Source organism: Muntiacus reevesi, chromosome 3 (genome assembly GCF_963930625.1).
Source record: "Muntiacus reevesi chromosome 3, mMunRee1.1, whole genome shotgun sequence".
Classification (NCBI taxonomy): Eukaryota; Metazoa; Chordata; class Mammalia; order Artiodactyla; family Cervidae; genus Muntiacus; species Muntiacus reevesi.
In genome coordinates this window covers 185,451,586-185,471,826 of record NC_089251.1, presented here as the reverse complement: position 1 = coordinate 185,471,826, position 20,241 = coordinate 185,451,586, and the positions used below count along the sequence as shown (strand labels likewise).

Sequence of the window (20,241 nt, the reverse complement as noted above, 5' to 3'; positions counted from 1 at the left end):
CCTACTCAGGGATTGAACCCGCTCCTGCTACATGGGCAGGCAAATTCTTAAGCTGCCAAGGAAGCTCAACCCTTGTTTAGTACATTGCAAAAAAAGTCTGCATCTGAATTTTTAGCTCTAACCCAGGCCTGCCACACTAAAACCACTGATGCAGTACAACTTAAGAAAAACAAAAAAGACTTTGATACTAATGAAATATATCATGCTCTCATCTAAAAATGCATTTGTAATAATTATAAGTGAAGGAAGGAAATGTACAAATATAATTATAGTAAAAATTCTGCAATGTCTTTGAAAATATATTTTCATCCATACAAGAACTTATAACTCCATTTGAGTCCATCCTTTTATATACTTATCAGGTGGCAATATATCCCAAATTAGCCTAGTAAAATCATTGTGTGTGTACTTTTTGTCAGACTATACTTGTCCCCATACATATTTTTGTCACACATATGAGGGAAAAAATGTAAACTTCAAAATGTCTGGGAAATGAAAATGTTATAAACTCTCAAAACAACATTTAGGAAAATGATGCACAAAGGGAATAAAGGAAATAAAATTAAATTTGGTGTTTTCCTACTTAAGAGGAGTTAAAGAATCATAGAGCACTTCCATCTCCTAAGAATCTTGGAAAAGAGACTATGAGCTGACTTCCAGAGGGTTCAGATACTCTTACTGTGCCAAAGAGCATTTGGGAATCATGCCAGTTAAATTCATAAAGTAATCCCAAAGGCAGATGCAATCGCTTTAAGGGTGGTTTCTAGATGCTAGTTCCAGATTTTTTTTAATTGTTTATTTTTGATATGGAGAAAGAAATTTTATTATAGAATCTAGAAATGAACATTGTCTTCAAAAATATATTAACTTGTCTTTCAAGATTGTGACCTGAAGTATCTCACAATAATGTTGTTTCAGTGGTTGTTTTTTTCCCCATGGAGAAAGGAATGCTAAAATCTAACTAGAAACTAATACTTTTTGATAAGGTTTTAAACTATATTACAATGTTAAGAAACAATGTGTAAAACACCAGATAAAGTCTTGAAACCAAGCATGCTCACCATTTAATAAAATTATGACTCATATCAGTAAGAAAATGCTTTTTTAGTGAAAAAAAAATGCTTTCTGAGCTAAGTTTGAACTGCCAGAGCACATGGGACACCCACAAAACCCAGTCAGCAGAAGTCTCAAACTCCTATAAGATTAAAGGAAAAATAAATTAGTGTGTACAGAGAATGAGAAAAAAAAAAAAAAGTCCCCAATGGTACAAGTGTATAAACGGAAGTAAAACTAAAACTCCCCTAAAATCCCCCAATCATCGATCCTTATAAATTCAGCATTTATCTTCTCCCTTTAATTGTTTGGGAGCCTCTAGTTAAGTGAACACTAGTCTTCTCGTGATTTTTATCTGGTAAAACAAGAGCCCTAAACTACCCTAAACGTGGGTGCCCATCTCCGTATCACAAACTGTTGAACTTTTAAAACCATGCAGGCACACGTGGGGCTTCCTGAGTTCTGCTGGGGGCTGCTGGGCGCTTTGGAACCCTGTGGATTTTGCAGGTGTGTAGTCCAGGGCGCGCGCGGGTTTCTGCAGGGACGGAGGTGCGTGGTGGGCACCGCCTGGGCTGGGCAGCGTGGGTGGGGCCGGGCGTGTGCCCGGGTGAGACTGAAGGCATGTCACAAAGCGAAGGTGGCGAGTCGGCTCCAGGATCCGGGTGGAGAGTGAGAACTCCGCTGGGGTGCCCCATGTGTGAGCGGTGATAGCTCCAGCCCCACTCGTACTTAAGTGTCTCTTGTTATCAAGTTAAATTAGAGATGCTATTTAAAAACAGAGCAGAACAACAACAACAACAAACTCAAAACAGCTAGCCAAACATCCAATGCAAACGTATGCTCCCATCCCCTACTACCGACCCCTCAACCCAACGCTCCGCCGTCTCCAGGGAGCTGAGTTTACACCCGGTCTAAATCCAATCTCGAATGCGGGAGTTCCCGTCCCCCCGACCCGGTTCCTTGCCGCCCCCGCGACAGTGGCGAGCTCAGCTCTGGGGCCCTGGAGCAAGCCGAGTGGGGCGACGATAGTGCGGCCCCCGAGAAGGGGAGGCGGCATCAGTGGGACGCGGCGCGAGCCCGCGCAGCCGGTACCAGGGAGCGGGGTCTGCTCGGGAAAAGGCCCGCCGCGGCCCCCGCTCGCCCCTCCCTGGCCCCGGGCTCTCCGCCCGCGCGCCGCCCGGGCCTCGCAGCGCGCCAGGAGCCGCGCCGCGGCGCGAGAGCCGGAGGGGAGCCGCGGCCCCGCGGGCCAGGCAGCCGGGAGGGCGGCAGCCAAGGCGACCGCGGAGGCGGCAGACAGGGCGCGTGCGCACTGCAGGGGCGCCAGATTTGGCGGGAGGGGGAGTGTCCAAAGCTCTTTGTTTGATGGCATCTCTGTTTACAGAGTTTACACTTTAATATCAACCTGTTTCCTCCTCCTCCTTCTCCTCCTCCTCCGCGACCTCCTCCTCCTCCTCCTCCTCTTTCTCCTGAGAAACTTCGCCCCGGCGGTGCGGAGCGCCACTGCGCAGCCGGGGAGGGACGCAGGCGGGCAGCGGGAAGCGCAGCCCCGTGCGGTTCCCGCGGCTCCCAGCGGAGCCCCGCGCCCGCCGCGCCATGGCCCGGAGACCCCGGCACAGGTAACGGGGATCCCCGATGGGCGGCCGTGGGCGGGGGCGCGCTGGGCTCCAGGAGCTTCGGGAGCAGGTGGGAATTCGTTCCCGGATCTTCTGCGGGGCTGTCAGATACTGCGAGGACCCGGAGCCCCTGCCTCGGCAGCAGAAGCCACTCAAGGGACGGATGAATGGAAGAGTCGGTGCTGGAAATCCTTTAGGACGTTGGGAAGCACGCCCTGCGGCTCATTTTGCAAGTTGCACGGGGTACCTTCTCTCTAGGGTGGAAAATAGCAGCACGCTCCAGCCAGGGGCAGAGCGGTGCCCACCAGCCCCGGGGAGCCCACTACGTTCCTGGCTTGATGCAGCGGGTGTCGGCGAGCGAGTCGCAGCGTAATTGCTAGATGCATTGCGATATGTTTGGACATGGACGTGCAGAGCGTATGGCTGATATAGGGGAAATGCCGGATTGTTTAGTAGCTGCAGGTAGTTCATTTAAATTTCATTCATTCTTTATGGAGGCGAAGAAGAGTGTCAGCTGACAGGCGGCTAGAAAGACGCTTGTAGGGGAGGAAAGGGTCTCTACCTTTGCAGATTGTTTTAAGTCCTGGTTTTGAAGGTTCGAATCCATATTCTCTGGGAGGCTTTTATTTCTAACGCAAACATTGTACATTCACCCCCCGCGCCCGCGCCGCACATGTCAAGTGCACTTGGGAAGGCTCTCCGGGTGTCGGGAGTGAAGTGCTGTTACATTTTGGCGGATCGGAGGGAAACAGGGAGAGGAGGGAGGAGAGACTGGTCCGAACTGTCACTTGCTGGAGCTCCTGCTTCGACCAGTCTGTGGACTTTCCGGACTGGACGCGGCGGCGCGCTCCCTGCGAGTGGCCGGGTGCGGGGGCTCGTTCGGCCGCCGCCAGGGTTGCAGCTCAACCGACAGGGACGGAGGCGGGCAGCACCCAAGGCCGCTGCCGCGCAACAGGGACGCAATCCCCGCGGGCGCTTCCCGTGTGCAGGAGGCCCCGGCGCGGCGCGCGCACGTGGACGCAGCCAAGGTCGCCGCGCCTCCCGGCGCCCCGCTCGCGCAGCCTTCGGTCGCCCCGGGCAGAGAAGGGGTCGCGGGGACAGACCCTGGTCGAGATGTTCTGGGGAAAAAAGTCCCTGGAGGCAAAGCGTGGGTTTGTTTTCCTCGGGTTGTTTGATTTTCTTTTACTTATTCGTTTTTGCATCGGAGGTCGCCTATCCTCTCGCAGAGCTAGGAAGTTGCAAAGAGCGTGGGTGTGGGCCCTGCAGCAGCACCCTCGGCCGGGCCTGGCCGGGCCGGGGAGCGGCGCCCAGGCGAGGCCGGGCGCTGGAGAAAAAAAGGGAGACGACTTGGGGTGCCGCTGGTTCCCTCTGCCTCTCCCAGGTCCGGGCGCGCGGGGCGAGGGTGTTGCCTCTTGAGTGGTTTCACCTTCGCCTTTGGGACTTAACTGTAGAGCAGCCGGGGTCACCTTTTTTTTTTTTTTCGGGAGCAGAAACTAGGAGGGAGCGGAGGAGGAGAAGGAGGGAGCTGGGAAGCGGTGCTGGGAGGAGGCGCGGGGCAAGCTCCGCGCGCCGAGATCTTGACCTTCCCCGCGGGGCGGGGCCGCGCAGGTTCCCGGCGGCTCCCAGGTAGCGGCGAGGGGAGGTGGCCGGGACGGGCGGGAGCCTTGAACCTGCCTCAGGGGGAAGAGAAACCGGGCTGTGGGCTCGAAGCCGTTTCTTGCGAGGCGAGCATCGACTCGGCAGGGATTATTAACCAGGTCAGCGAAATGAGTCTGAACCCTTTTTCTAGAATCACAGTAGCGGCCACAAGGCACTTCCTCCCGCTCCCCTCCCTTTTTCCCAGCCCCCAACACCTCTTTTCTTTTTCGTTTCTTTGCACGGTTTGTTTCCTTGACAGAATCTAACATTCATAGTCGTACTCTTGTAACCACACCAGGTCTAGCAGGTGGGGAGCCGGGTGCATCAGGCTTGAAATCAGCCTTTGAAAGTCTTCTGACTGTTGGGTCTGAGATCTTGTCAGAGCAGATAAAGGAAAAGTTATTTCAGGTCCTTAGTAGAAATTAATCATCCTACTTAGACGACCGGGACCATTCAGAGCGAGGAAATCGCATGCAAAGCTCCGAGGCAAGGCCCGTGCCTCGCGTGCTAATGGACCCTGGAGCTGATAGTGTGACCAGCCCTCGGCTAGTGGCCCTGCTCCCCCCTTCAGGGGCCTCTTCAGGACCTGCGGAAGTCACACACCAAGTTTTCTTTCCCCAAGACTTTGCTTGTACACATCTCTGATTTTGCACGTTTCTGCTTAATTTTTAGACTCAACGGAAGATCTGGAATGATCCTTTATTAGCACTGGAAAGTACCTTAGAAGTAGCATCCAAGCCTGTCTGTATAGGCGAGGAACTGAGGTCGTGAGAGAGGGGAAGTGATTTGTCCAAGTCACGCAGCTAGGTTGGGGCAGAACTAGGACTGGCACCTTTCCCTCCAGAAGCCTAGTCCTATTTAGCGTCTGTGCTCTCTCACCTGATGTAGGCTGCCCCCTATGGGCGGCCGAATTTGTTGCTTATTCCTGAGTGTTCAGCTGTTGCCAAGACAGTGGTGTCGGATTACTGGTTTGGAACTGTAGTCCTCAGTTCTGAAACCGTGATCTCCAGATCCAGCGAGACCCCCCGAAGTTAAATTCAGCTGAATCTGTTACTCCACTTGCAGATGACTCAGGCTTTCTTGGTATCGCGGATATTTCACAAGGGTGCTACTTCATCTGGGGGGCTTTCCAAGGAGTTCTCTATGAATCTTTCAAAAGTCCTGGGATTATAATAACATTTTTTTTCAACTTAAGATGCTTGTGTTTTTTATTAAAGGAAAGCTACTGTAATTATTAATCAGAAGTTGTTTAGAGCCCTTTGTTGATAGTGTGAAACGGGATCAGGTTCTTCTTTAAAAGGATAGCCCCTAAATGAAAGATGGTTATAGATTATAAACATAGTTCAGTGGTCTTTTTTTGTGTGTGATGGCATTTTAAATTTGGATCACATCCTGCTTGACACCATGAATCCTGAACCTTAGCATTGTTTCCCAGAATAATAGTTTTAAATTATAAGAACCTCAAATTCAGAATTTGGGGGAAGTAATTTTGCTTGTTTGTAAGGGATGGGTAATATATACTTGTAAATTACTTCTGAAAGACCAGATACGAATATACATTTTATTTTTTAGAATAATGTTTTGTGTTATGATATTGCTTTATATAATTCTTTTTATTCTTAATTTGATGGAATTATCAATATTGCAATGATAAATTTCTAGTAACTCTTTAAAGATAGTATAATTTTTCCTTCTAAATTAAGTTTTATAAGTAAAATAATAACTAAAAGCAAACTGGCTTAAAATGACTCATATCTATTATAGGGATACATTCATCATTGTATGATTAATAAATATTAAGTATAGAGTTACTTCAAAGGACATCAAAATTTATAGTTTTGGTCAAGTAGGTAAAAGAAAAAGTTCTTTTGAAAACAGTAATGAGTTCCTTTTAAACTCATCTGGGGAAATCCCTCAGTTTTGAATTAGGTACATTTTAAGATCTTTCAAATACCATTCAGTCTGAGGTAGAAAAAACATGAGTAAGTAAGATTCTGACTATCATGTGGCCTAAATTATTCACTTGGTTACTCTGGAAACTGAGGATTGTAAACATGGCCACAAGTTGGATCAACCTGGCCTGGAGTTTTTAACTGTTTGATATTAATGTTATTTACAATGCAGTTAGATCACTTGATCACTTATCCTTTCTCAGGTTTTTAAATCTTTTCCTCTTAGATTCTCTTAATCTTCTAATCTTTAAGAGATGACTATAATTGTATTGTTGGGTGCATATTACTTCTTGAATTTTTTCCTCCTAATAAAATACCAGTCCCATTAAGATAACACAATTGAGTTGTTTATTGTATTTGGGAAATATCATTTAAACGATGTGACGTATGCCAAGGATTTTGAGTGTACTTATATAAAGGATGTGGGCTCTCGTTCTTTTCATTGTCTGTAACATTAAGTTTTAAACCTAAACCTTCATTGGTTGGAAGGTTGCCAATTGTGTAATTTGTCACTGGTCTAACATTAACAGCAGGTTTAAACATGCAGCGCAATAGAAAGTGCCAGGTCCTTTGCCGTATCTGTGGATACCAATAACAGCAAAACTCTTTTACAATCCCAGAGCAACAAAGTGCCAAAAACACTCTTGTGCAACTTTTCAAAGTTTTATCTTTGTAACCTTTGAAATGATTGTTGAGGAGTTTTGGTGCGAGTTTTGATGTAAGTCTTGCTTGGTGTAGATTGGATCCTCTTGTTTCAGTACACATCTTCCCATTTTTTATTTCTGCAGCATCTACAGTAGTGACGAGGATGATGAAGACATTGAGATGTGTGACCATGATTATGATGGATTGCTTCCCAAGTCTGGAAAGCGTCACTTGGGGAAAACTAGGTGGACCAGGGAAGAGGTAACTAATTATGTAATCAAAACATGAGGAAAAAACATGGAGTGCATCCACTTGTGAAAAACAAAATTTCAGCTAAATGACAGGTGTTCAAACGTATTAGCAGGCTGTCTGATTTCTTACCCTAGCCTGCATGTGAAGTGTGCTTACCCCTCACCACTCCCCTACATGGACACCGTACCACCCTTTTTCAAACTTTTTGCAGTTGTTTGAATGTTCTTATCTTCTCACTTTATCTGTTTTTCCTATTCTGTTCTTGTCATTTTACTCCACAACTACTTCTTCATCACTTATGAGACATGGCTTCTTCTGTGAAGCCATCCCTGGTTTCCCTAGACACATTGGATGCATCCTCCAGCCACTGGGTACATGTTTGTATTTATTGTTGCTGTAACATATATGCTTCTCCCTGTAGACTGTGAGTCTGCTCAGGGCAGGGCTAAATGTCTATTCATTTTTGTGTTCCTGAACTCAGAAGTGATTTCCACAAAGTGGAATATTAATAAATGTTCCCTGAACTAATGAATGAATTGCTATTTCCAAAAACAAAACCAAAGAATAAAGCAACACCCATAGAACTTGTTGCAACAGGTTCATTTAACATTGTTGGCATATAATGCTACACAGAGAAATATACCTGGGTGTCTGTTCTGAAAGTGTTAAGTCGCTCAGTCTGTTCTGAGGGCATTCAGAAATGGATGGAGATGTGTCTGCTTCTCACCTCTCTTTTTCTGCGAGCTCATCAAAAGCTTGATCTTTGTAGGAATGGGAAAATGCCTAGGGGGGCAAAATTATTAATGTAAGAGAAAAGTTACTTTTTCTTTAAAGTTCTCAAATTTTGCAACTGATTGTAGAGGATTTCATGTTAGAATAAATGATATTGACTCTTCTTCAGTTCCATTCTGCCCTCCTTCACTTAAACCAGATCTCTCATCGACAGGCAGGCAGGATTTCCAATGAAGTCCATAGGAAATGTACATTTTTACCTGTGGAACTTGTGCACATGGGTTATTCTTAGAGATTCAGGAGTTCTGATGGTACCCCTGGTTTCCTGACTCCAATGCCTGTGTTACATCAGGAGAGTCACATCATGTGTGAAAGTTACCTGGGCAGCAACATGGGTATTCTCTTTTGCTTGAATATGTTTAGAAAAACACTTGGGAACAGAAAGATTTCACCCTGATGTCTAGTGTCTTCTGTGTTCTGATAAGTTTGGTCTCATTTCAATTGTGAATATATTGATACAAGAACTAAATGATTTTCTTACATCATACCTTCAAGTTTAATTAAGAAAAGTGATCCTCCACTTTTTTAAATGAAGATATTGAACTTAGTAAACATTAGACTAGAACTTGAACTATTTCTTATTGAGATCCTATCTAATGCCATAGTTCAATGTCTATTAAATCAAACAGTGGAGTTCATATTTTTCCCATGAAGTAGAACTTTTCAAAGTTATCAGGTATTAAACATTAAATGTATTAGACATTATGCTAAATGTTTTGCCTAAGTAACTCATATAATTCTCAAATAATCCTGTTGACAGACACTATCATTCCCATTGTACAGATGACAATATTAAGGCCCTGAAAAGCTAAATGATGTACCCAAGCTTATATAACTCAACAGTAGTTGAGTCAAGATTCAAACTCTGATCTGAGTTTACAGTAAATGACTAATATCCTAGGATTACCTTTAAATATCTTAGGATGAAAAACTAAAGAAGCTGGTGGAACAGAATGGAACAGATGACTGGAAAGTTATCGCTAATTATCTCCCGGTAAGTTAGTAATTTTTTCTTTCTGTAAAAGGAAATCTTTTCCCAAAGATTTAAATAAGATATCCTAGGAGATGATATTAAAGCATTACACATGTGTTTATGTGTAAGAAGTAACCAAGAAATGCCTTATCCATATTTCTATTGTAATGCATATAATTAAATTTCTAAAGATATTATTAATGGATTTTTTATAGCATATCTTAAATGCTTCCTTTTTACTTTATCTTTTCATTTTTAGGATAATATAAATTAGCAATTCAATAATTTATTGTATGGTAGATATCTAAACTCATGATATTTCCCCCAAGTCTGCTTTTCTTCAATTTCATATCTGTTCAATAGCCATAATTTTGGTATCCTGGTTTAAAATTTTAGAGCTGTTTTACCCTTACCCAGCCTGCCATCCCCTACACAAAGCCTGGATTGAGGGATCTGGGATGCCTTTGTTCATTCTGCTCACTGTTTTACTTGTTCAGCCCCTTTCCCCCTTCTCTGGACAACTGCATTGCCTTCATAACTGGTTTTCCAGCTTGTAGCTTTTCACTTTCTCACATATCCCAGACACCATTGGTAGATGGAGCTTCAGAAAATGCAGCTTTACCTTACTTTTCAAAACTAGCAACAGTGACTTCAAGTCTCACACATTAAGTAAACTGCCTAGACCTGGCACATGGAGGCTCTTCCATATGCCTCAACTTAATAGCCACAGTTCTGCTTCCTACTTCCTCTCTGTAAGCCGGTTTGGTTGAATTCATTTCTGCTTTCCCTCCTGAGAACTTGTGTCCCTGGTGATGCCGCCTCTCAAAATGTTCCATCCATCCTTCAAAGTCTATGCCAAGAACTTTTCCAGACCTATTTCTAAGGAAACGTAATTTCTCCTTCTCAGGAGACACTCCTTTTTTCCACCCCAGTATCATTTTGCTGTGGTCTTTTCTTGCCTAGGAATCAAATTCACCTTCTTAGTTAACTATATGTTTGTCTTTTACTACTTACATGATTATAAGCTCTTATAAAATAGGGCTCATTTTTTTTTCATCTTTGTTTTTTCTGCAATATTAACACTTTGGTTCTAAATTGAAGCACATCTCTTAGCCTGAATGAGAATCAAACTTATGCCATTTAGAGTGGTCCAACGTCAACATAAAGGTCCAACATCAATATAAAATCTCCAAGAAGTCTTAATCCACGTGGGTACTTCCAAAGCAACACAATGAGGTTAAGGTTAAGTTAAATGGACAGCCAAGTATGCTGTATGATGATCCTTTAGATCACATAGCAGGACTGTTTCCCTCAGGAGGGAGAACTTCCAATTTCAGATACAACTTTGATGTATTCTTTTGTGTGTTCTTGAGCTATAAGTAATGGGCTTTCCAAACATGCCCTAAAATGTTCTTGAATGTTTTCATGGTATATTGCCCACGTGGGATTTATATGACAACAGTATTCATGTGCTTATCACATCATGTCTCATGTGACAGTGCATGCTTCATCTTATTTGCCTAGAATCGAACAGATGTGCAGTGCCAGCACCGATGGCAGAAAGTACTAAACCCTGAGCTCATCAAGGGTCCTTGGACCAAAGAGGAAGATCAGAGAGTAAGTTCTTTACTCGTTGGTGTGTGAATCACAATTACGAGTAGCCCCCAACATTGCTGAATGTTTCCCAGCTTGAAGAAACAGGTAAAGTGTGCAAACAGGAAGTTGAGGTCTCCGTTCCCATATTTCCCATGAATGAAAGAAGATTTTTAGAAATTTTCTAAAGATAACATGAAGAATGATTACACTGACTCATTACATAACATTAAAACATAGGTTATTTTTGTGTGTTTATCTGAAGGTGATAGAGCTTGTACAGAAATACGGTCCGAAACGTTGGTCTGTTATTGCCAAGCACTTAAAGGGGAGAATTGGAAAACAATGTAGGGAGAGGTGGCATAACCACTTGAATCCAGAAGTTAAGAAAACCTCCTGGACAGAAGAGGAAGACAGAATTATTTACCAGGCACACAAGAGACTGGGGAACAGATGGGCAGAAATCGCAAAGCTACTGCCTGGACGGTAATAACATATCAAAAAATACATTGATTGGGAAGAATGAGGGAACGGGTGTGGAACATTCTGTTTTAAAATGTATGGTGAGTGAATTACGTTTTATCGATGGTGTGTGTTTCACTAGATAGACCAGATCCATAGCTTTTAAGACTGGAAGAGACTTTAGAGGTTATCTGGTTCAGGACTTCCAGAATCCGCCCAACCATGAGCTTGAGCCAAGTTTCCTCAGCCTCAATTTACCCATTTGCAAAACGGGTTATAACCTACTTCTCGGGGCCAATGTTAGTACCAAATGAAATATATCAGGGCACTTTGGAAACTTCAAAACTCTAAATACATAGAAGGAAACCAAGGGTTAACAGTTTGGTCTGAGTTCATACAGCTGGCTGTGACCAGAAGGAGTTCAGGTACCATTTTCCTGATACCATGTTCATTTCATTATACCATTTGGCTTAATTTTTTTTCTTTTGAATAAAGAAAGGCTGTATCTCTCGAATTATCATACTGCTTCCAGGTTTTTAAATCATGTTGTTATGCTTTCTTTTTCATGAACAAGGCATGAAAATGACCTCATTTTGAGGGATATCTTTGGAAGCTCATTTTTGTCCCACTTTCCCCATTTAAACAGTTTGTAACAGATGTTTAGTTGGGGAGATACTATTTATTATAAATCTTCATAAAATATCATAAGATATGAAATATTTTAAATACTTTTATTCTTCAGCTTCGTGACCCAAAGTGGAGAAAGGGTCGTTCAAAGAAGGCCTTGCCTCAGACGGCCTATTCAGTATTCTCCTGTGATGTTCTGAAGCATTTCCTCTCTCCTGGTCCAGTATAAGCTCAGAGAATTCAAGAGGTTGATAAAGGGGGGCCTTTTATCCCATATGGTTTGAGAGGATATGTTGTTGATTCTTTTGAAGTTTTAAGGGGCGATTGAACTTCCTCTTTCTTTAGCATGCATTCCCCCACCCCCACTGAAATAGTAAAAAAGAGGCTTAAAACGGTTTTTTTTTTTTTTTTTTTTGAATTGAGAAACTGTTTTCCTGAGAATTGAAAAACTTTAGTAAAAATGCTTTGCAGTTTAAAAATATATTGGGAGTTAGCCTCTTTCCTTTCTGGATGCCATTTTACAAATATCACCTCTGCCTGCTTTTGGAACAATTTTAGGTGTTTTCTGAAAAGTGGGAGGATTTTTTTACTCAAAATCTCTAGCTAGTACTGTTCTAGATAAAGAATAGACATTGAGGCAGCAGCAACATCATTATTGCTCACCAAACTTTACTGAGTGCCTATTGTGATGGGTATGTGGGTCCGCAACTCAGAGGAGTAATTTTCTAGAACAACCAGGACGTTAAGTTGTATTAGAGTTAAGTTGTTAAGTTAAGTTAACTTGTTAAGTTGTTAAGTTAAGTTGTATTAGATTCTGTACCACAATCAAATAAGCATGAAAGGTATTGTATTGAAAATACACTTAACAAGGAAACAAATGGCTAAAAGATTTCAAAATTTGTATAAAACTATAGAATTTCCATATTAATGTAATTTAGAGAAAGCTCTGTGTTTTTAATTAGTTAATTAGGGCAGCATGCTTTAAAGAGGTAGAGAAGAGAGGAACCCAAAAACACTGGTACTGGACCGAGAAAAAGGTCTCTGTTAGAAACAGTTTTCTGTCAATTAACTGTAATCTGAGTTGAAATTGTTTGTAAAATGAATATGTGATATATTTCTGTGCAGAACTGATAATGCTATCAAGAACCACTGGAATTCTACAATGCGTCGTAAGGTTGAGCAGGAAGGTTATCTGCAGGAGTCTTCTAAAGCCAGCCAGCCACCAGTGACCACAAACTTTCAGAAGAACAGCCATTTGATGGGCTTTACGCATGCTCCACCTTCAGCTCAACTCCCTCCAGCTGGCCAACCCTCAGTTAACAGTGACTATTCCTATTACCACATTTCTGAAGCACAAAATGTAAGCTGTTCCTGAGAATTCAGTTTAATGAGAGAGATGGTTATTTTGTTACTAGTTCCAGGTAATAATGATAATTTCTAGTGAGTATTTAGTTTTCATAAACATGCTCATGATCAGCTGAGAAGGGTAGGTATTTTTATCCCTAATATGAATCCAGAAATGAGGATGTTAAGTGGTTTGTCCAGGGTTACACAGCTCATAGAGATTGTCCAGACTAGAATCCAGGTTGTTTGGTTTTAACTTGCTGCTTCAAGTCTGATTTGAAGTTAGCGTTTGTATGTAAATTTACTTAACAAGGTATTGCTGAAGAAGAATGAGGGCTTGGAGGTGCAGTTGTATCTAGTACTTTTCTCTGCCAAAATAAAGAGTGTAATATTACATTTAAAAGGGAAATAGTTTGACATTGAAATTTAACAGATGATTGTAAGTTCAGCTCTGGTAGTGATCTAGCTGAAAGGTCTTAATTTATTCATTCAGTAAGTGTTTACCTTCTTACTGAGAATCAAGAGCAGTTTCATGACTGACATCTGATGTTTTTTATCCTCCTTTGAATCAGTGAGATTCTTTCTTCATTTCTTGATATTTATATTTATGGAAAGACATTTTCATAATGGGGAGGTAAAGAATAAAGAGAAAAAAATCAAGATTGCAAGATTTGAATCTTAAAATTAACAATAATAAATGGTGAAATTTATCCAAGAATTCAGAGCTCATAAGCAAATTCTATGCAAAACATATTCCCAAGTAGTTTTTACTTTCTCTGCCTAGTCTGTAAATTTGACTGCAGACTTTCCTAAAAAGTCTCAGATGAATGAACTATCCTAAAAGCTGCTGTACTCTTTGCTAAAACTCATAATAATTCACAGAAAAATATTTTTATTTATAAACAGCTAGTGGCAGCCATTTTTGGCATCAAAACTTCTTTCATACACTCATGAATGTATTTTAGATTATATTTTTCTTCCTGGTTTTCTCTAAGGAATACTTCCTGTCAGAATTGATGAACATTTTAAATTTGTTTCACTGTGTTGCTTTAATATTATTAAATGTTGCGCTAAAATTTCAAATTAGAGTTGGATTTTGTTTATTTTGCTTTGTGAATTTTATCAGAAAAGTGCTTTTTTTCCCCTTAGTCTTAGAGTGAAACTGGAGGAAGCCACCCAGTCCCCTGAAGCATGTAACCATGAATGACTCGGCCTTTGTTTTCATTTTTGATGTAGGTCTCCAGTCACGTCCCATATCCTGTAGCATTACATGTAAATATAGTCAATGTCCCTCAGCCAGCTGCTGCGGCTATTCAGGTAAGTGCGCTGTAAGATCATTTCATAAAGAAGCTCATTAGTTGCTCAAGGCACAGCTCTGGTTCCAAACACTTATTTCCACCTGATCCACTGAAGTTAAAAAAAATGGGGGACAGTGAAAAGACGGGCGGAGTTCTGGCCAGCAGCCTACACTTCCTGATTGAATTAGCGCCGGAACCTCTGGTTCTCTGATGTTAGAAGTTGAAACAACCCCTCTGTCAGCATCTCCGTGAGCCTCACGTTTCGCATCCCTCCCTTACGTCTGGGATAACTCACAGAGATTTCTAGAGTGGCCGGATTCGGTTGGCGTTGGTTCCATGCCAGGGTTCTTTGGGTTCTGTGTGGTCCCTTGTGAACCGCAGGCCATGACCAGTGTATTTACAGCTACCAACCAGGCCTTTGTGTTTTTTTCTTGCTTAACTTTTCATTTCAGAGACACTATAATGATGAAGACCCTGAGAAAGAAAAGCGAATAAAGGAGTTAGAGTTGCTTCTAATGTCAACTGAGAATGAACTCAAAGGACAGCAGGCTCTTCCAGTAAGCTGTCTCTGCGTGCTTGATCCCAGCGGTGGATAATGGGTTGACCCCAGGGTTCTTCTATATCTTTTCCTTTATCTCTAACTATCACACTAATCAAGACTCCATATATCCACTAACAATGTTTAAACACTAGAGGTTGCTTGTAATAAAATGCAGTCGGTATCCCAATATTGTGATAAAGTGTTGACTAACTTGGAAGTCGTCCTTTTGTGTTGCCGTAGAAACTCAATATCCATTTGTGAGTCTCTTACTCAATTTATTTTTTCTTCAGAAGGACTGTAATCAATTTAGTGAGTAGCAGAGAAAAAAATGAACATTTGCAATTTTTTTTTACAAAGCTGTGTGTCTGGTGCCTATTCATTGAGTTTTTTTCTATTATTTTTCTTAAGCTAGATTTTCATATTTATCATTTCAGACATGATTTGGTGTATGCCCAGTATATCCATGTAAAATATATGTATATATATATATCAAATCTCTCCATAAGTAAGTGACCCTCTTTTGTTTGCATGCACAAAAGCCATGTGGACCATTATTGAACTTTGACATCTTTTCTAGTGACTGGACGGCAAACTGGGAAAGCAGCTTGTACTTTGTAACATATGTAGTTAACCAACAAAGAGAATAAAAGATACGATACCCAGTAGGTATCCTCAGGAGTAGATTTCTTTTTGGTTAAATAATAAAATGATTATGTGCCTTTGATAGTTCGACCACTTTTTAACTTTAGTTGATGTTTTGCAATTTCTCCTGTTGCGTGGTCATGCTGAAAGGAGACTTCTGTTAATTTGCTCTTCTGCTTTTGTAACCACGTTGATTTGGCAGCTCTTTACTGCATCAGTGCAATCTGCAGCATTAAAAAGGAATAGAAGCCACAAGAATATACGCAGATAAAAGAAACTCTAACTTTTGAATCTTCCTTCCAGCCCTTGTGTAGGTTAGGGTGAGAAAAATAGCCCACTTAATTCACAACAAACATTCATGGTCCTTTTGGAAATTATGTTCAAGTAGATCTTTAAGACAGTCCATATGAGAGTTGTTCCTTGTAACAGAGTCCCTCAGTTTGCAATTTTAACAAAATGATGACAATGAAGGTCATCCATAGATGACAGGCTATATACCACTACTAAAAAGTGGGGTCTTGCATTGATAAAAGGAAACATCTTGACAACTGTTTCATAGGCGCAAGTTCTGGATGATGCAATGGCTTTTATCTTTCCTCTAACAGCATCTGATACCTTATGCAACTTCATTGCTAAGTTCCTTCTCCCTTTCTTCTCCCCGCTCTTTCTTTATTCCCCCACCCCCCTCGCTAGACACAGAACCACACATGCAGCTACCCCGGCTGGCACAGCACCACCATTGCCGACCACACCAGACCTCATGGAGACAGTGCACCTGTTTCCTGTTTGGAAGAGCACCACTCCACTCCATCTCTGCCCGCGGATCCCGGCTCCCTACCTGAAGAAAGCGCCTCTCCTGCCAGGTGCATGATCGTCCACCAAGGCACCATCCTGGACAATGTTAAGAACCTCTTAGAATTTGCAGAAACACTTCAATTTATAGATTCTGTAAGTAGAATTTATAAGCAAGTTAATGTTTTGGGAAGAGGAATTAGGAAACCCACTTCTCAAATCGTGGCCATTTTCTGTAGCGAATATTGTGTTATTAGCATATAGTAATGTAAACGTATAAGTGTGACTTTAGTTTTTGTGTGTTTCTTCAATATCTGATTTCTTAGGCTACCCGCATAAAAGGTAGCTTTTCACACATTTCCTTCAAAATGCATTTTTATAAAAATAGTAAAGTCTACCTTTAAGTAGAGCTTGGGCTATAGGAATATTTGGATTATTTTAAACTCTTTTTTTTTAAACTTTGTTTATTCCTTTGTGTTTTCCTAGAACTGTGCTTTGCTTTTGGATAGCTCATTAAGAATTACGTTAAGAAATATTTTGGATGTGAAGTAATTGGCCTCCAACTAATAAAATAAAATAAAATAAAAAGAAATATTTTGGAGAAGGAAATGGCAACCCACTCCAATATTCTTGCCTGGAGAATCCCATGGACAGAGGAGCCTGGTGGGCTACGGTCCACGGGGTCGCAAAGAGCTGGACACGACTGAGCCACTTCACTTCACTTCACTTCACTAAAGAAATATTTAGAATTTAAAGCAATCTTCCAATGTATTTGAAGTGGTAATAAGTTCTCTGGTGGTACATGGCTTTCTCCACAAACATTGATTACTGAATACTGGTCCCAACTAGCTCACTGACACAAACCATCTCCGGTGAAACAAACTTGAATTCAGCATCAGAAAAACTGACGATTCGTTTTCTTTGTTTCCCAGTTGATTAAAACGCATTTACTGCATGCCCATCAGACAGAGGATGAACATTGCCAAGATGTGCCACCCAAGAGGGTTTCTTTTTGCTTTGAACTGCATGCAAATGATAGAGTACTAGGAGCTCCCTGCAGCGCCTGGGAGGGCCAGCCTCGAGGCAGCATGTGGGACACACCATGCTCTGTGCCAGAACAACTGTTTCAATCTCCAGGCTGTTTCACAGGAAGTCTAGCAAGGGGGCCAGGTGTTTTCTTTGCATTCAGCATCTTTCTCAGTGCTGTGTTTCAGGTGATGGCACACACCACGCACACAGTCTCAAAGTTCTGTGCCTCCCACATTGTTTCAGGATGCTTCATCGTGGGGTGAGCTCAGCAGTTTTGAATTCTTTGAAGAAGCAGATTTTTCACCTAGCCAACACGATGCAGGCAAAGCCCTCCAGCTTCAGCAGAGAGAAGGCAGTGTGAATAGACCTGCAGGAGAGCCTAGCGCAAGGGCGAGCAGACGCAAGTTGAGTGAGGGTTCACTTGACCTGCCCAAGCCCTTCCCTCCTGCGAGGCCCAGCACAATTCCACGGGTCATCCTTCAAAAAAAGCGGGGCCAGGCCAGCCCCTTAGCCTCTGGACACTCTAGTTCCTTGGTACTTGCTGACGTCAGCAGTTCAACTCCCAAGCGTTCCCCTGTCAAAAGCCTACCATTCTCCCCCTCGCAGGTAGAGCGCAATTTCTGCACAGCTGTTACTAATTTTCAACAGACACCTGAGCCTTAATAATCTAGAAACTAATCCTTTGGAACAAATGACTAATTACTGTTGTCTTCACTGATTTCGTTCATCGTTGCCTCTAGCTGCTGCTAAGTCATACTGCCTCCGAGAGTTTAGGCTGTCTGTAGACTGATGATTTTGTCATAGTTCTTTCTCTGACTTTCTGGTGATTTGAAGGATGGTTAGTTGCATGGGATGTGCGTTTATTTCCTTCCACACTGGAGTTTAACATTTCTGTTTCTTCCTTGTCTCCCATCCTTTCCCTCCCTTTAAAAACTTTAACAGATTTTCTGTCTCTATGTTCACTTATTATTACATGATTCACTGACCCAGGGGAGGAGGGGACCAAATGTTTAGGTAACATTTGAAGTGCAACTAGAAAATTTAAAGGTTCCAATCCATCTTTAAGTGAAAAAATTTTAGAAGAAAATGAGGAACAAATGCTTAAGAAAAATAACGTACGTTTTAATTTCACTTTCCCAGCATTGGCTCTTCTGAGTCATGCCATAATATTTTATTAGCACATTTTTTTTGCCAATGAATGTTCTTGTTTCATATACATTTTTAAGGCATAGAAATTATAATTCTTATCAAAGATTGTGTTCCTTAACTATATAAACATTTGAAGTTAATTTGGCACTTTAAAACATTTTTCCAGTTATGTCTGTTGAGTCTGTTTTAAGAATAACTCTAAGTGTGAGCAAACGATATGCCCACTAAAAAACTGATCTTATTTTTCACTTATATTTTCCAGATTCTGTTCTGGAGTATATTAGTTCTGTAAGACTTTAATGATATTCCAGAAAAATACCTAAATATACAGGTATATAAGTTTGGGAAACACTGAACTGAACAAAATTAAGGCAGTTTCTTTACTGCAGGATCTCTCAAAGTTTTTAATACACTAATGTGCATTGTGAATTTCCAAGAGATTACAATATGTTTTCCAAATTTGTTTTACCTTAAAACCATTTGAGGAACACCTATTACTTTCCCAGAACATGTTTTGAGAGATACAGGTTATCACTTAAGAATTTTCTACATAATGTCAATTTTATACAATGATGTTTCCTAAATGACTAAAGAGAAAAAAAAGTATGAAAGAAAAACGATTACTTTCCAAAAGAAGTCACTTCAACACTTTTAGCATTAATAAAAATTGCATCTCATTCTCCTCAATGACAAGTGTCATTTATTGAGAATGTTTTCTTAGGATTTTGGAAGTTTTTTTGCAAATCGTATTCCAAATCTTGGGTGCTAAATTGATATAAAACGCTATGTGCTTGTTAACATCATTATTTCATATAGTGGGTCAGTAAAACATACCTACTTGTTAACATTGATTTTTAAATTGGGCTGAGTAAAGAATCACTGTTTAACTTAAGTATTTTTTTCTTTCTTCTCGTATTTAGTTCTTAAACACTTCCAATAACCATGAAAACTTAGACTTGGAAATGCCTTCTTTAACTTCCACCCCACTAAATGGTCACAAATTGACTGTTACAACTCCATTTCATAGAGACCAGACTGTGAAAATTCAAAAGGAAAATACTATGTAAGTCGTTGTTTCAAGAAAAAAATTATTTGTTTTATTTACTTATAGTTAATTAATAGAAAATAGTCCCCAAGTGTCTGATCTACTTATATGTGCATAATTTACTGATCCACTTTTATGTTCATAATCATGTGTATTTCCACATTGAATATGTCTGTCCTGGGCATGTTAGAGCTACCTAGAGGTGGAAGTGGGAGAGAATAAACTATGTTTTGTAGTTCTCTTCACAGTTTCCTATATATCTAGAGGAAGGTTTAATATAACTTTTCCATTCAGTTTTTCTGTTTGTTCAGTAAGTCTTTTTCATTGAAAACAAGATTTTCAACATCCTTTCCTCTCTAATTATAAACTTTGGAATGAGTATGTTTCTTTACTTAGTTTATATTTTTAAATCTTATTTTTTCTTTCTGAAATTTATCTATAGATTGGACCTGTTTTGCCATCCCCAGGAAAAGTATATGATTAAAAGTCAAGGAATGATTAAGCCATTGATTATATTCAGTAAAGGCTTAACCAATTCAAAGAAATGCCAGAGAATATCAATATAAATTATAATAAACCTTTAAAAATGCAATTTTATTATTTCTGATACCAAAAATGCATTTTAAAAACAGTTATAAAAACCTTTTAGTTTTCAAAGGTTAGCATGTTTTCTGTTGTGAATAGTTAAAGATAATGAATAGATAAAGTTGATTTGTAAATGACATCAGATCTTCATAATGCATATGCTCATTTTAAAGGTTTAGAGTCACTACATGTATTTTCAGAATGATTAAAGAAAGA

General features: G+C 40.9%; 1 protein-coding gene across 3 annotated transcripts in view; it reads left to right on the top strand.

Annotated features, from left to right (window-relative positions):
- Positions 1-2,646: 2,646 nt before the first annotated feature.
- Positions 2,647-20,241, top strand: part of MYB (MYB proto-oncogene, transcription factor) — a 34,153-nt gene continuing 16,558 nt past the window's right edge. Inside the window, exons 1-11 of one of the 3 annotated variants that reach the window (XM_065927771.1) lie at positions 2,647-2,669; positions 7,045-7,162; positions 8,868-8,939; positions 10,443-10,535; positions 10,777-10,997; positions 12,726-12,960; positions 14,181-14,261; positions 14,695-14,790; positions 16,119-16,373; positions 17,490-17,852; positions 19,316-19,458. In XM_065927771.1, coding sequence (XP_065783843.1) covers positions 2,647-2,669; positions 7,045-7,162; positions 8,868-8,939; positions 10,443-10,535; positions 10,777-10,997; positions 12,726-12,960; positions 14,181-14,261; positions 14,695-14,790; positions 16,119-16,373; positions 17,490-17,852; positions 19,316-19,458 — 1,700 coding nt within the window. Of the gene's footprint in view, positions 2,670-7,044; positions 7,163-8,867; positions 8,940-10,442; positions 10,536-10,776; positions 10,998-12,725; positions 12,961-14,180; positions 14,262-14,694; positions 14,800-16,118; positions 16,374-17,489; positions 17,853-19,315; positions 19,459-20,241 lie in introns of all 3 variants that reach the window. The other 2 variants (XM_065927772.1, XM_065927770.1) reach the window with 2 other exon arrangements.